Source organism: Oryx dammah, unplaced genomic scaffold (genome assembly GCF_014754425.2).
Source record: "Oryx dammah isolate SB20612 unplaced genomic scaffold, SCBI_Odam_1.1 HiC_scaffold_17, whole genome shotgun sequence".
Lineage (NCBI taxonomy): Eukaryota > Metazoa > Chordata > Mammalia > Artiodactyla > Bovidae > Oryx > Oryx dammah.
The window spans coordinates 71077770-71092192 of NW_024070201.1; the positions used below are offsets into that span (position 1 = coordinate 71077770).

A 14423-nucleotide genomic window follows, 5' to 3' on the forward strand; every position below is an offset into this window, starting at 1 on the left:
GGGAGGAGACAGAGATGGAGATGGGGTGAAGGATGATTCCAGGATTTTTGACCCAAGCAGTTGATGTTAGATGGAGTTGGTTTTAGCTGAGATGAGAAGACTGAAGGAGGTATAGACTGGGGAGGAGGCTGGTATATTAAGAAGATGCCTATTAGGAATCTAAGTGGAGACATTGAATGAGGAGTTGGTTCTTCTTGTGTAGACTCCTGGGTAAAGGCTTGAGCTAGAGATTTAAGTTCATTTATCCTTCTTACTCACTGACACAGGAATAAATCCATGAGACTAGATAATAACAGTTTATCTTCAAAGTAGTGACAACTAGATGTACTTCTTAGATAGCAGAATCAATACCAGAAGACAATAGCATCAAAGTGTTAAGTACAGAATTTTATATTATTTTAAATATAGTATTTTATATTCTCTTAAACCATCATTCAGGAGTGAGGACAAAGCAGTTTCCTGACATACACAGTTTACTAACCACAGACCTTCACTATACTGACCAATGTGGATAAATCTCAAAAGAATTAAGTTTAAAAAAAGGAAGTTGTAGAATATACAGTATGATACTATTTATATAAAATTTTAAAACTTGCAAAGCAGTGCTATATGTTAATTTTAGAGAGAGATATATATAGTAATATTTAAGAGAATAAGAGCAGTATAGTAATATTTTATAAAAATATACATGAAAATGATACATAAAACATTCAGGATAGCGGTAACTTTTGTTTGCTTGCTTATGTATTTATAATATTTATTTTTTTCTCTTGGTCATGCCATGCAGCTTGTAGGATCTTAGTTCTCCAACCAGAGACTGAACTTGGGCTCTTGACAGTGAGAGTGCCAAGTTCTAACCACAGGATTCCCAGGGTAGGGGTAACTTTTGAAAGGGAGAAGGGGGTTTCAAAGACAGGTAAGAGGGGCTTCAACTATTTTTTTTTTCTTTTAGAAAAATCTAGAGTATGGCACAATGTTAAGATTGGGTAGCAGAAATATAGCTGTTATATAATTCCTCTGTACATTTGGGAAAAAAATATGAGTGGCAGAAATTTCTCTCAAACCTAGTGACTCCAGCTAGTCAACGTGCTGGTTGCCTTGAAGGACTGAAATATGACATGTTAGGACAATTCAAGGTAGTTTTAATTGCTGAGCATCCTGTGCCCAGAAAGTTGTTAAATATAGCTTTATAGATAGTTAGAGATCATTTCATAAGGCACTCGTGTGCCGGTATTACCCATGTCATGTTCTGTTACTTTCTGTATATGGGCACTTGTTTTGAGAAGCTCATTCATGTCAGCTAAGGTAACCAAGGGCATATTTAGAATTCTCTGACTTGGTCAACACATTAAATTCTTTCTCTTACATGGTATGTAGGTTGTAATATTAGAAAAATCCAGCAAGTTCTTATTTTCTTCTCAACAGAAGCAATTAGTTGCTCAAAAAATTCACATAGAAGAGAATGAGGACAGAGATACAGGACTGGAACAGAGGCATAATAAAGAGGATCCAGACTGCATCAAAGCCAAGGTGCCCTTAGGGGACCTAGATCTATATGATGGCACGTACATAACTTTGGAGAGCAAAGATATCAGGTAAAAAAAATTCTGTTTCCAAAAATAAAAGTACTTCTTCCTGAACAGACATTTCTCAATTCGAAATTATTTCTCTAATTAGAAAAAGCTTCAATAACTGATGACTATTGAAATTTGAAAGTTCAAAATATATACTATGTATAGAATTCTTACAAATCCAATTAAAAATATTTATCATCACAGTAGAAAATTGAACAGTTTATGGTAAAAAGTACAAATGGCCCATAAACAAGTGGAAAAAATATTTCTCGGTAATGATCAAGTAAGTGCATGCTAAAACATATTTTTCATCAAATTGGAAAAAAATATTTAAAAATCAGTAACTGGTAAAATATGGGAAAACTGTATACAAAAGTGTAAATTGGTTAACATTTCTAGAACGAGTTTAGCAGTGTCTTATTAGCTGAAAAGTCTGCAGTCTTAACAGTCTGTGACTTACCTATTATTTTCTCTTTAACTCTTGATTTATCTCCTTTAAGTTGAAATCTCAAACTAGTTTATTCCAATAGCAACTATATGAAAAAAGTATACATGTTGACTAATATTGATTGTAAAGTGAGATGCTTTGAGAATATGATTTAATTAGGGAAAAATTTGGCATTTCTTCACTTTTCATTCATTCGTTACTCCTTGCCTCTTGATTGTAGCCCTGAAGATTATATAGACACAGAATCTCCTGTCCCTCCAGACCCTGAGCAACCTGATTGTACCAAAATTTTAGAACTTCCATATAGTATACATGCTTTTCAGCACTTGCGAGTAAGTAGAGAAATTTGGGGGGGCCTCATTTTCATTTTTTTTCTTTAATCTCTGGCTTAGACATGCTCTTTCTTTTCTTTCTTCTCTCCTTCCAAACAGCTTTTTGCTTTAACAGACATCTCCTACTTTTAAAATTCCTTCAGAATAAATACTCTTAAGATACCAATTGTAATCTTTTATGTCTTATAATCTCCTTTTTCTTTTCTTTTTTTTCAATCCTTTCTTCTTCTCTTCAGGGTGTACAAGAGAGAGTTAATCTTTCTGCACCACTACTACCTAAAGAAGATCCAGTCTTCACGTATTTATCTAAACGATTAGGAAGGAGTATAGATGACATAGGTCATCTCATTCATGAAGGCCTGCAGAAGGTAAGTCATCAGTGACTAAAGAGCCCAGAGACCATGAACAGAAGGTAGTTTTCTCTCAGAAAATACCTCCCTAGCTTGTTTTTGTCTAGAGAGTGATTTTAAATCCTGATCACAGTAGTATAAACTGTGTAGTTCAAAGTTAGGCAGAAGCATTGACAATCCAGTCCCCTTTACCAGGGCGAGATGCTACAAAGTTTTATTTGAACTAATTCTTGAAAAAAACAAATTATAAACTAATATAAGCAATAGGGCTTATAGGCTAGGTTATATATTTTGAGTGTGAAGGAAAATTTAACATTAGCATCTTTGATATATAACTACACATAGTAAATACATAGATTATCACTGTTCTCTGAACAGGAAAAAAATCACCAGAAACAATAAAATCTTCATGTAATTTTCTTTTAAAGAAACATCTACTTTTAAAAAATGGAATGCAGAATTATGTAACAGGATCCCAAAATTTAAATGTATCATTGAGGATAGCATGTGGGAATTTAGAAATAGTTTTTGCTCTTCTCTGTGCCTAAGGAGATTCATAAAATGCAGGCTAGTTTCTATGTAGTGGTATTAAGTAAAATGTGTAGTTGTAATATTTATATGGAGTTTACTCAAATATATATATATTTTTATACTGTTACCCAAATATATGTTTATTCAAATACTTTATATAAGATTATTTTTGTAGCTAAGTTACCTTCTTCATCTTGTTTTTCTGAAGGTAATATAAAATACCGCATCCCCAGAATTGATGAATAATAAGGGAAAACTGGCCTAGGATTTAAAATATCCTTCAGAGAATTGTTAGTTGAAAGTAGATCATAGTGGTAAGTGCTCTATAAAAAATTAAAATAGAGGGTTTATTGGGTGGATACTTTAGATTAATCAGGTGGGGTTGTCCTCTCTGGAAAGTTGAAATTTAAGCTGATAACTTGAATGACAAGAAGAAACCAAAAGTCTCAAGGAAGAGCATTCTAGGCTGAGGCAACAGCCCTGAAGCCTTAATGAGCTTAATAGTGTATGAGTCAGCTCAGGCCGCCATCACAGAATACCACAGACTGGGCAGCTTCAGCAACCGAGCTCTCACAGTTCTGGAGGCTGGAAAGCCCAAGGTCGTGTTGCTGGCTGATTCAGTCCCTGGTGAGGACTCTTCCTGGCTTGTAGGTGGCCGCTTTCTGGCTGTGGCATCAGGTGGCTTCTCTGTGTGTACTTTGGAGAGGAGTGGGTGCGAGGGGAAGAGAGAGAGAAAAATCTTGCTCTTAGAAGGGCACTGGCCCTATTGGATTTTAAACCTTTGTCACTTCTTCAGAAGCCTTATCTTCAGTATAGTCACACTAGGGGTTAGAGCACCTATGTATGAATGCTGAGAGAGAGACACATTCAGTCTATAACAGGTGTTATATAATTAAATTCAGGTCAGTATGGCTGGAGCCTGGTGAGCGAAGGGGAGGGTGATAGAGAATGAAGCCAGAGAAGGTGACCAGGGCCAGATTATCTCGAGCTCTGAGAGCCAAGGTTAGGACTTTTAATTTTATTCCAGGTGTGCTGAGAAGCTGAAGCAGAGAAGGGACATAATTTAATTAGTGTTTTTTAAAAGTACACTCAAACTTGTATGGTGAAATGACTCAAGGAGGCCAGAACTGGAAATAGACTGGTTAGAGGGTTAGTGCAGTAATTCAAGAGGGAGATGAAGATGGTTTGGACCAGAATGGTTAGTAGTGGAAATGAAAGGACTTAAACTATTTCAGAAAATGTTTAGAAGCTGCTTAATCAGATGTGGAGAATGAGAGAAAAAGAAATCAAGGATAATTGCTTAATTTTTGACGTGAGCAACCTGAAGAAGGAGCTGGTTTGGGGTGGAAGAAGATTAAGATCCAGTTCTTGTGGGTCAGGTTAAACTGAAATACTTTTATGAGTCTGGAACTCCAGTAGAGGTCAGAGCTGGGTTTAGAGATAGAGAATAATTGTTAAACAGGGAGAATTTGTAGCCATGGGATTGGATAAGGTCATCTGGAGAAGAGTGAAGTTGGAGAAGAGGTCCTGGGTCCTCCTATGTCATCTGTCAAGCAGAGGGGGAGGAGGGGCCAGCAGAAGAAACCCAAAAGAATGTTCAGAAGAATGTGGTATCTAAGTGCCAGGCAGAAAAAAAGTGTTCAGTAGAGAAAGAATAATTAATAGTGACATTCCAGCATTTATAGCTTTGGCAGGAGATTTTATAAGAAATCTTACTGAAAGATTTTTCTTTAAAGATTTATTTTTCTCTTCCAATATGATGTATAGAGTACTCTGTTTATCATGATGTTTTTAGTAGTTCATGTTGAATTTTTAATTTTCGTTTTGTCCCAATTTACAATGTAAGTTTTAAAAACAGATTAAAAACCATTTGTTGATTTAAAAAGAAACTTTCTCAAAAGGCTACTAAAAGACAGACTGAAGCCTAAGTCATAAATCAGTTGTGAAAGAATATAGCATCTGCTCTTTCTAGAACCTATCAGTTCAGTTCAGTTCAGTTGCTTAGTCATGTCCGACTCTATGCGACCCTGTGGACTGTAGCACGCCAGGCCTCCCTGTCCATCACCAACTCCTGGAGTTTACCCAAACTCATGTCCATTGAGTCGGTGATGACATCCAACCATCTTATCCTCTGTCATCCCCTTCTCCTCCTGCCTTCAGTCTTCCCCAGCATCAGGGTCTTTTCAAATGAGTCAGCTCTTTGCATCAGGTAGCCAAAGTATTGGAGTTTCAGCTTCAGCATCAGTCCTTCCAATGAATATTTAGGACTTATTTCCTTTAGGATGGACTGGTTTGATCTCCTTGCAGTCCAAGGGACTCTCCAGAGTCTTCTCCAACACCACAGTTCAAAAGCATCAATTCTAAGGCAGTCAGCCTTCATCTTTCAGGCTGACTTGGGTAAGAGGGGAGGAAGCAGTTCTGGGTGGCCCCAAAAGGCAAAAGTGGGACCAGCCAAGTATAGACCTCAGTTCATGACAACAGGAGAATTTCTTCTAACAGAGCGAGCTGTCTTGGGATGGATTAGAGACGGCACCGAGCACGCTAAGGACAGTGAGGCTGCAGAAGGCCAGCAGGAGCAGAGTTTGGGATTACAAGACCCAGGTTCACGTCCTAATGTTGCCCTTTCTGGGCTCTGGGATCTCGGGAGCCTCAGTTTCCTCACCTGCAAAATGGGAGGAGTACTAATGGAACAAGGGTTCCGTTAAATGAACTCAGGCCTTAGCACAACCTTTGATATTTTGTGTATTTGCTTGTTTATTGTCCACGGGGCTTCCCTGATGGCGCAGCAATAAAGAATCTGCCTGCAGTGCAGGAAATGCAAGAGACGTGAGTTCAGACCCTGGGTTGGGAAGATCTCCTAGAGGAGGAAATGGCAACCCACTGCAGTATTCTTAACTGAAAAATCCCAGAGACAGAGGAGCCTGGTGGGCTACAGTCCGAAGGGTCACAGAAAGTTGAATGCAACTGAGCACTGAGCATAGCATTCCTTAGCCAACTGTACTTAGTGCTAAAATCTTTCATTGCATTACTCAAAAGTCATAATTTTTCCTTGAAGATAGACTACTTAATGGATGATTAAAGCAGAATTATACTGGTTTTAATCTTAAAAATAGCTTTTAAAAATAAAATAACTGGTCCTTTTTAAAAAACAGACTACATGAAAATCTATAAAAGAGAAAGTAAAACTTGTAATTTAAAGTCAGAGATAATTACTGTTTTATAATATTTTGGAGGGTTTTTTTTTTAGTTTAACATGTTTTTATAGTTACGCCTCTTTTGTCTTATGGTTGATGGTTGTGCTAAGTCTGTTTCTGCGCGTGAGCTTCGTCTCTTTGTGGTGGGCAGGGGCTGTGCTCTAGCTGCAGTGTGCAGGCTTCTCATTGTGGTGGCTGCTCCTATTGCAGAGCGTGGCCTCTAAGACATGCAGGCTCAGTGGTTGTGGCTCACTGGCTTAGTTGCCCCGCATGTGGAATCTTCCCAGACCAGGGAGTAAACCCACGTCCCCTGCATTGGCAGGTGGATTCTTATCCACTAGACCACGAGGGAAGTTCTTTAGTTAAACCATGAGGGAACTTCTTTAGTTAAAAATTGTTCTCAAGGATAAATTTTTAATCATGAAATTTGGGGGTAAAAGAGTAATCACATTTTTTAAGGTTTTATACATACAGGTTGTTAAAATTGTTTTGCACCTCCCCCCCCCACCCCCCCAAGAAATGCTCTACTAACCTACAGTTAATATCTGCAGTTAATATACACTGTAGCCGGTAGTGAAGACTGGCATTGTTTCTAATCTTTGCCGATTTTTAAAAGGAAAACTTGAATCTTTTAGATTTTTTTTTGTAGTTAACTTTTGTATTTTTTTCACCTGCTAAGCAGCCATTGTTTCATATTTTTGAATTGTCCATGTTTTTGGCCCATATTCTCTTGGCTTTTTGTCTGTTTAGATTTTTTTTTTTTAATTTTACTTTACAATACTGTATTGGTTTTGCCATACATTGACATGAATCCGCCACGGGTGTACATGAGTTCCCAATCCTGAACCCCCCTCCCACTCCCTCCCCGTATCATCTCTCTGGGTCATCCCAGTGCACCAGCCCCAAGCATCCTGTATCCTGTATCAATCTATCTGTTTATTAAAGATATTAAATGTCGGCTGTCATATGTTTTTTCTGTTTTATCTTAAATTTTATGATTTTTTCATTCTGAATTTGAGATTTCTTACTTGGGTTTAAACTTACATTGAGTTTTTGACACAGTTCAGTTTAGTATTTTGACCTCTCTGTGGTTGCAGTCAGTGTATGTTCAAGGATAAAAAATCGAAGCCACAAAAGGAGAAAACCTGTCTGCTATCTGAACTTCTGTTTAACTTGACTAAATAATATACTTATTAATATATAGTAGACATTTTTAGCAATGTGAAGATCTGAATGAGTTTCTGATCACACTGAGAAAATGACAACTAAAAATACATCTTTCACAAAAGCATTGTATTTGCTTACATACATACCTTCATTCAGATGTTTAAATAGGAAACTTTACAGTATGTTAATTTCAGGAATTTCATGTTAGAACAACTAGCATTTCTAAGTAAGCTAGAGTCTAACTTCTGAAGGCCTGAAATAGGGCCCAAGTTGTGGCCGCTTGGTGAGATTGTCAGCTTTATTTCCCTCTTGGAATGATAGCCTAGGGTTGGACAGTCTCTCTGTTTAGACCACACCTTAGTATACTTTTTCAACTAATAATCAAAAGCCTCTTTTGATACAGATAGTTTATTTGTACTTTGTCCTCTGCTTTGTCACTACTGTGTAAGTCTTGATCTTACCAATTTGAGACGGCATAGAGTGGTAGCGGTGCTCATTGTGAACATTCTGAGTTGAAGACACTATCTTGAGTTATGTTTGGTTGTCATTTTATTTGTTTGATTTCTAGAACTCTTCCTCGTGGGTACTATATAACATGGCTTCATTTTACTGGAGAATAAAGAATGAGCCATATCAAGTAGTGGAATGTGCCATGCGAGCTCTTCACTTCTCATCCAGGTAGGATTCCTGTCCTTCTGGACCTGTTGATTTTCCACATAACTCAGGACTGTTAAAATATATATGTATATATATGTGTGTGTATATATATAAACAAAGAGAAGCACTGTATGTACTTACTTTCTCCTCAATCCCTGTTTCAAGAAATTAGTCCAGTCAAAAATGGTAGATGTCAAAGAGTTCAAAGTGATAATGGCATAACACACTTCTGATTTCTGTTAAGGAAAAATATACGATATAGATGCCCTCTGACTTATTTGGGACTTGGAAGTAAGGACCTAGGCTGGAGAAATTATCAAAAGTTAAATTTTTCTCAAAGCAAACATCAGCCATAAATAGATTTAAAAATCATAAAATGTCTGCCAGTCTTGATTTTTGTGGCAAAATTTGTAGCCATCAGATTGAGTAAGCACCATCAGTGATGTAAAATGAAACATTAGGATTTTCTTAAATTATTTTCCCCATCTGTAAGCAAACTCAAAATTGCTTTCCAAAGCTCAATAGCTTTGAATGTAATTTGCACCTGTCAGGTAGTTACAGATAATTGTGGAGTACAAGCTTCTTTCCTGACGTCTAATTACATCTCTCCTTCTCTTGTAGGCACAATAAAGACATTGCCCTGGTCAACTTGGCGAATGTTCTGCACAGAGCACACTTCTCTGCTGATGCTGCTGTTGTGGTCCATGCAGCTCTGGACGACAGTGACTTCTTCACTAGCTATTACACTTTAGGAAACATATACGCAGTAAATACAACTTTTTTTACATGAACCAATCCAGTTACTTTTTCCTTTTTTTTTTTCTAATAAAAAAATACCCTTTCCCTTTCTTCTGTTCTAGACAAGGGAAAGGGTATAGAAATGAAGAAACCTAAGAGAAAAAAAACTCAGACAATAATGAATCATAAGTGTCCTAGCCTCTTGACAAAAAAGAATAATAAATTGATAGGAATATTAAACTTCTTTAGAGTAGTCCTCTTAAGACAGCAGTTATTTGAACTGATCCATCCTATACAGCATCGCGTCATGTTATGGAGGTTTGGCCACTGATTGAAATAATATTCACTGTATGAAATTTGGTGTGATCTCATGAATCATAAGGACACTTGGACAGACACAACCAGGCTAACATTTTTCCCTTCTGTGTTTGTGTATGTGTGTGTGTGTTTTTTTGTCTCTTTAGATGCTTGGGGAGTATAACCACTCAGTACTCTGTTACGACCATGCTTTACAGGCCAAACCTGGGTTTGAGCAAGCTATAAAGAGGAAGCATGCTGTCCTGTGTCAGCAAAAACTCGAGCAGAAATTGGAAGCTCAACATAGGTAACTCAGAGGAAAAAATTTTACTAAAGCACTATTTTCCTGAAGCACGATAGGATCATAGGTTAGACCTGTATAGGGTGAAATCAGTGTTAATTTGTTCATTAGAATTAAGAAAAACACCTTTTCACTTCTACAAGTCCTGTCCTTTTTCTCCAAATCCAGGAGGCTTAGCACAAGTCAGTGGTTGTGTAAAGGATTCTAGGTACTAGAGAATGTTTACAGTACATGCCATCATTTAAATGTTTACAATCTTGATCATCAGTTACTTGTATGAAGTCTGATGAAGGAGGGGGATACTGCCAGATGCTTAGTAACTCTGTTGATTACATTTTTATTTCCATGAATTAGACTGTCAGTAAACTCACCGGCACATGCTATGTTCGATCTTTCTCCCCTTCGACTCCTAGGGTTGGGCTATTATTTTGGTTAAGTGATGTTGAGAGAGATGATTTGGCCCATGTTTTACAGATTTGTATAAGTTGCACAGTAATGGAATTCTGTTGTACTTGGTCCTCGTACTTAATTTAAAAATGTACTATATTTAATTCTATAAAAAATAAGACCAGTGAAGGAACTTCACATAATTCAGAAGTGAATTGTTCATCACATATAAAATTTTGAGTCTGATTATTAAAGAATTCAGTGGAGATTAGGATTTCATTGAATTTTCCATTTAATGAATAAATTTTCCATTTTCCAATCTGTTTAAAAGCCTGATGCAGTCAAAAAGGAAAGAATGTAGCTTGTTTATGCCTGGCTTCTGTTATATCTGCTCAGAACTTGCCCTTGCTGAACTTCTTCCAATATTATGCTCTTCTTACACAATCTGTTCAGCTCTTAAGTCTCCATATGTTAAGTGTAATAAGTAATCAGATGTTTGTGACTAAATATAATGAAGCTACTGATTTATTGACATCAGCTGGTAGAGAATATTCATTTCCAAGCAGTTTCTGTGGTTTTCCCCCAAATCTGTAAACCGAGGAGCTCCAATGCAAGAGCCTTTTTTGTTAACCTTTTGTTTAGGTAGAATCAAAAGGAAAAAAAAGGAAGATTCTAGAAAGGCTTTGAATGTCCGTGGAACTAATCTTTGTGGAGAAAAACAGAGTTGTTAAATCTGTAGAGCTTTGTAGTATATCGCTGTGTGTCTTTTTTGGCCCCTGCAAAGTCCATCACACCATTTAATGTCATTAATTGTTGTATTTATAAGAAGAATTTCACATGTCTTTTTACCACCCAGATATTAATAAAGCAGTAGCATTTATTTAGCCCCATGGTTCTTGAGACGGTGGTATAGTAGTTGTCTGCTAAAAGTCAAAACCTTGCAATTTTTGCTGAGAACCAGAAAATCTGTGTATTTAAGTGGGCTTAAACATTTACAGTTTTAAAGCTCTGTAACTTTTTCCTGGCATTAAAAAATGTTAAGATCCCTCCAGCGAACACTCAATGAGTTGAAGGAGTATCAAAAGCAACATGACCACTACCTGAGACAGCAGGAAGTCCTGGAAAAGCATAAGCTGATTCAGGAAGAGCAGATACTAAGAAATATCATCCATGAGACACAGATGGCCAAAGAGGCACAATTAGGTAAGTCCGGATTCCAAGTAATGTTTAAAGGCAGACTAGGAAGTTCACGGCTAGTGTGCTTCGCTTTCAGGATTGTCACGTAGCCACGAGGCAGCGTAAGGTCGTGCTTACAATTTCCTTCGATCCTAAAGTGAAATCATCACTGCAAGTGGACCAGCAGGCCTGGGAGCCGGTTTGATCCTCCTAGCTTTTTCATAATTCACATTTTAAAGTAAAAGCCAACTTTTGTATCCTGAGTCCAACAGTTTTTTGCCCTCTGTGGCCAACACTAATGCTTCTCTAACTTTAATATACATGTCAGTCTTGGAAATCCTGTCAAAATGCTGATTCTGATTCAGTAGGCCTGAGGTGGGGCCTAAGATTCTTGTTTTTGTAACAAACTGCTATTTGCTGCTGGTGGTCTGAAAGCTCACTGTGAGCAACACAGCCCTTCAGCAAGTTAATGCAAGCCAGACACACCCTGGGAACAAAAAATCCACACTTTTCAGCTAACACTGGCAGGAAGACTGAATGTTCTTTTTTCCTTCCATTAAAAACAAATGTTTTATTTTAGAAGAGTTTAGACTTTGTCTCAAGCAAAAAAAGTCATCAATGGATTACTTTCAGGAGATTCTGAGATCCTCCCCCAGATTACACACAGTATTGTGTATATGCACAACTTCTTTTCTGGGAAGCCGATATATAGCTCTTTGAGGGGGGTTATGGGGGAGGCACGCCGTGTAGACATGCAGATTCTTAGTTTCCTGACCAGGGATTGAACATGAGCCCGTGCAGATGAAGCATGGAGTCCTGACCACTAGACCACTAGGGAAATCCCATTATGAACATCTCTTACAGTCTGTGACCCCCAAAACAGAACCACTGATCTAAAGGAGCTGGTATTGACGGCATATCAGTGATTTGGTTGCACCCAGAATGTTCCATTTATGATCAAACCCTGTGGGAGCAGATACAACAACTTGACACCAAAGAATAAATGAATAGAATCCCTTATATTATATCCTTCTTCCTTGATAAGTAGAGTCTGTTACAGCCTCTTGGGGTTGCAAAGAATTGGACGTGACTGAATGACTGAACAACCACATGACCATTTATAGTCCCATTTTACAATTCACCTGACAAGTTTTCTTTGCTATTTTGAGTGTAAGGAGTGTGTTTGGTCCTTGGGATTACTTACTGCTCAGTCTGTACTAAAATGCAACCAGAGCTCTTATATATAAATTTGAAAAAGTTATGAAGTATATAAAGCAAATTGTCTCCAGAGAGATGAGCAAAGTCTTACAACAATTTACTCAGTAGATTTGACAGTCATAGAATTGCCAGAAGACACCTCAGTGATTATTTAGTGGCACCTTCCTTTATAGATGGAGAAATTGAGGCTTTAGAATGATTTAATGAACCGTTAAGGCGTTTTCCCCTGGATAAGTATCCCCTCCATGAGTACTTGCCAGGCTCTGAAGAGTGCAGGGCTAATACTACATGACTTAGACTAAGAAAATTGTGTTGGCATTGTTGATCTTTTCATCAGTTTTAATTTCCTTTTGTATCCCAGGAAATCATCAGATATGCCGTCTGGTCAACCAGCAGCATAGTTTACATTGCCAGTGGGACCAACCTGTGCGCTACCATCGTGGTGATATCTTTGAAAATGTGGACTATGTCCAGGTCTTTTTCTTGGTCTCTTCTAGTTCTTATAAACTTTTGCATATCAAGAGTAATATTCCTCTCCCACCCCCAATTCCTTGTATATTTGATCTCTAAAACGTGTGATTGTCATTTAAGATTTTGAGTATCTGTTTATAAAGTCAGATTTATAAACAGTACTCAAGTTACTTCATGAATGACGTTTCTGTTTCCTAAAGCACTAGCTGTATTTGTCTTTTCATATGTGTTTAATTCCTGTCTTTACCATGAGAGCTAGAATTGGTCTATGACTCAAAGCCTTTACCTTTCCTTATAACTTACTTTAGTAAGACTTACAATTTACAATTTGGGAAAGAGTACCCATGCTCTTTGCGAAAGTTGCTTCCAGAAGCATTAACAAAATGATCATCATCAACAAGAAACATTTATTAAGCACCATTGCTGTTTGCATGTTTTCCCTTTCTTCCTGTCTCTGTGTATGTCTACACAGGCGCATACACGTACATGTACAGTCGCACAGCACGTAGCATCCCAGCCTGTCTAGTTGGGAAGAAATAGTACATAATGATACCAAATAGCATGCAACTGATGCTGATATAGATAGTAAATACAACCAGAGTCCAGTTTTCATTCAAAAGGAGACTGGAAATAAAATAACATTTATTATATCCTGTAGAAAACCCATCATGTCCTTAATCATAGATACAGAAATTTCTAGTGAGAAGCAGTGAAAATAAGAGATCAGGACAGCTTCTATAGAAAGACAGACCATGAAAAATTAGAATGCTTTAATCTGGAAGAAAAAAAAAAACCCCAGACATTGGGAAAGAGTAAGAAGCAAAAATTAAGAGATCATTTAGGAAGAGAAATAGTAATAGAGGCCAAAAGCTTACTATGATTATTGTGAGCCACCTTCTAGCAGTATCCCATGTTTAGTTTTTAGGAGTAGTAAAGGAAGAACAGACTCACACCCTCTAAGATTGTAGCTCCCTGTCTTAAATCTAAACATTTTTAGCAGAAAAGGGGAATATTTAGAAATGAAATAGACTGAAACACAGTGTAACTTTTAGAAATCATAATGGTCTCAAGACAGACCATTTGGAAGACTGCCATGCACTAGTGTAGCTTCCAGTATTATGTATCCATAAATTTCATCACCACTCTATAGTGAAAGACTATATTCCTATTCATCAAGGCATAGAACTACAAATTCATCATATTCATTCCTTTTACTCATGTTTTTCCTACTCCATCCCATCTTAGTCTTACTCTCTTTTCTAACAAGGTTCCAGAAATACATAGGAAATACAGTATCTTGAGAGAATATTAAATATTATTCTTTGGTTTGGGGGGAGGCTATACATATTTGAAATTGATTGTCAGTAGTATTTAATGCCTAAGTGATGGGTATATTAAGCACACTAATTTTATAGAGTAGTTATCACTTTAGTCCAGACAGGGGAGAAGAATGAACCAAACCTCTAAGTCAGCCATCATTAAACCTGTAAGAGACTAAATCACAGAAAGGAAGTAGAGAGAAAAGAAAACAGCTCACACTTGGGTTCTCACACATCAACGGCGTAGTTGAGTGAAAGTTGCT

General features: G+C 37.4%; 1 protein-coding gene across 2 annotated transcripts in view; it reads left to right on the forward strand.

The window, feature by feature from the left end:
- The window catches only part of TTC17 (tetratricopeptide repeat domain 17), a 123547-nt gene that overhangs the window by 24352 nt on the left and 84772 nt on the right, over positions 1–14423 (forward strand). For both annotated transcript variants that reach the window (XM_040259038.1, XM_040259039.1), the window contains exons 3-10: positions 1426–1595; positions 2243–2354; positions 2591–2722; positions 8165–8274; positions 8875–9019; positions 9456–9595; positions 11019–11179; positions 12732–12844. In XM_040259038.1, coding sequence (XP_040114972.1) covers positions 1426–1595; positions 2243–2354; positions 2591–2722; positions 8165–8274; positions 8875–9019; positions 9456–9595; positions 11019–11179; positions 12732–12844 — 1083 coding nt within the window. The remainder of the gene's footprint in view (positions 1–1425; positions 1596–2242; positions 2355–2590; positions 2723–8164; positions 8275–8874; positions 9020–9455; positions 9596–11018; positions 11180–12731; positions 12845–14423) is intronic.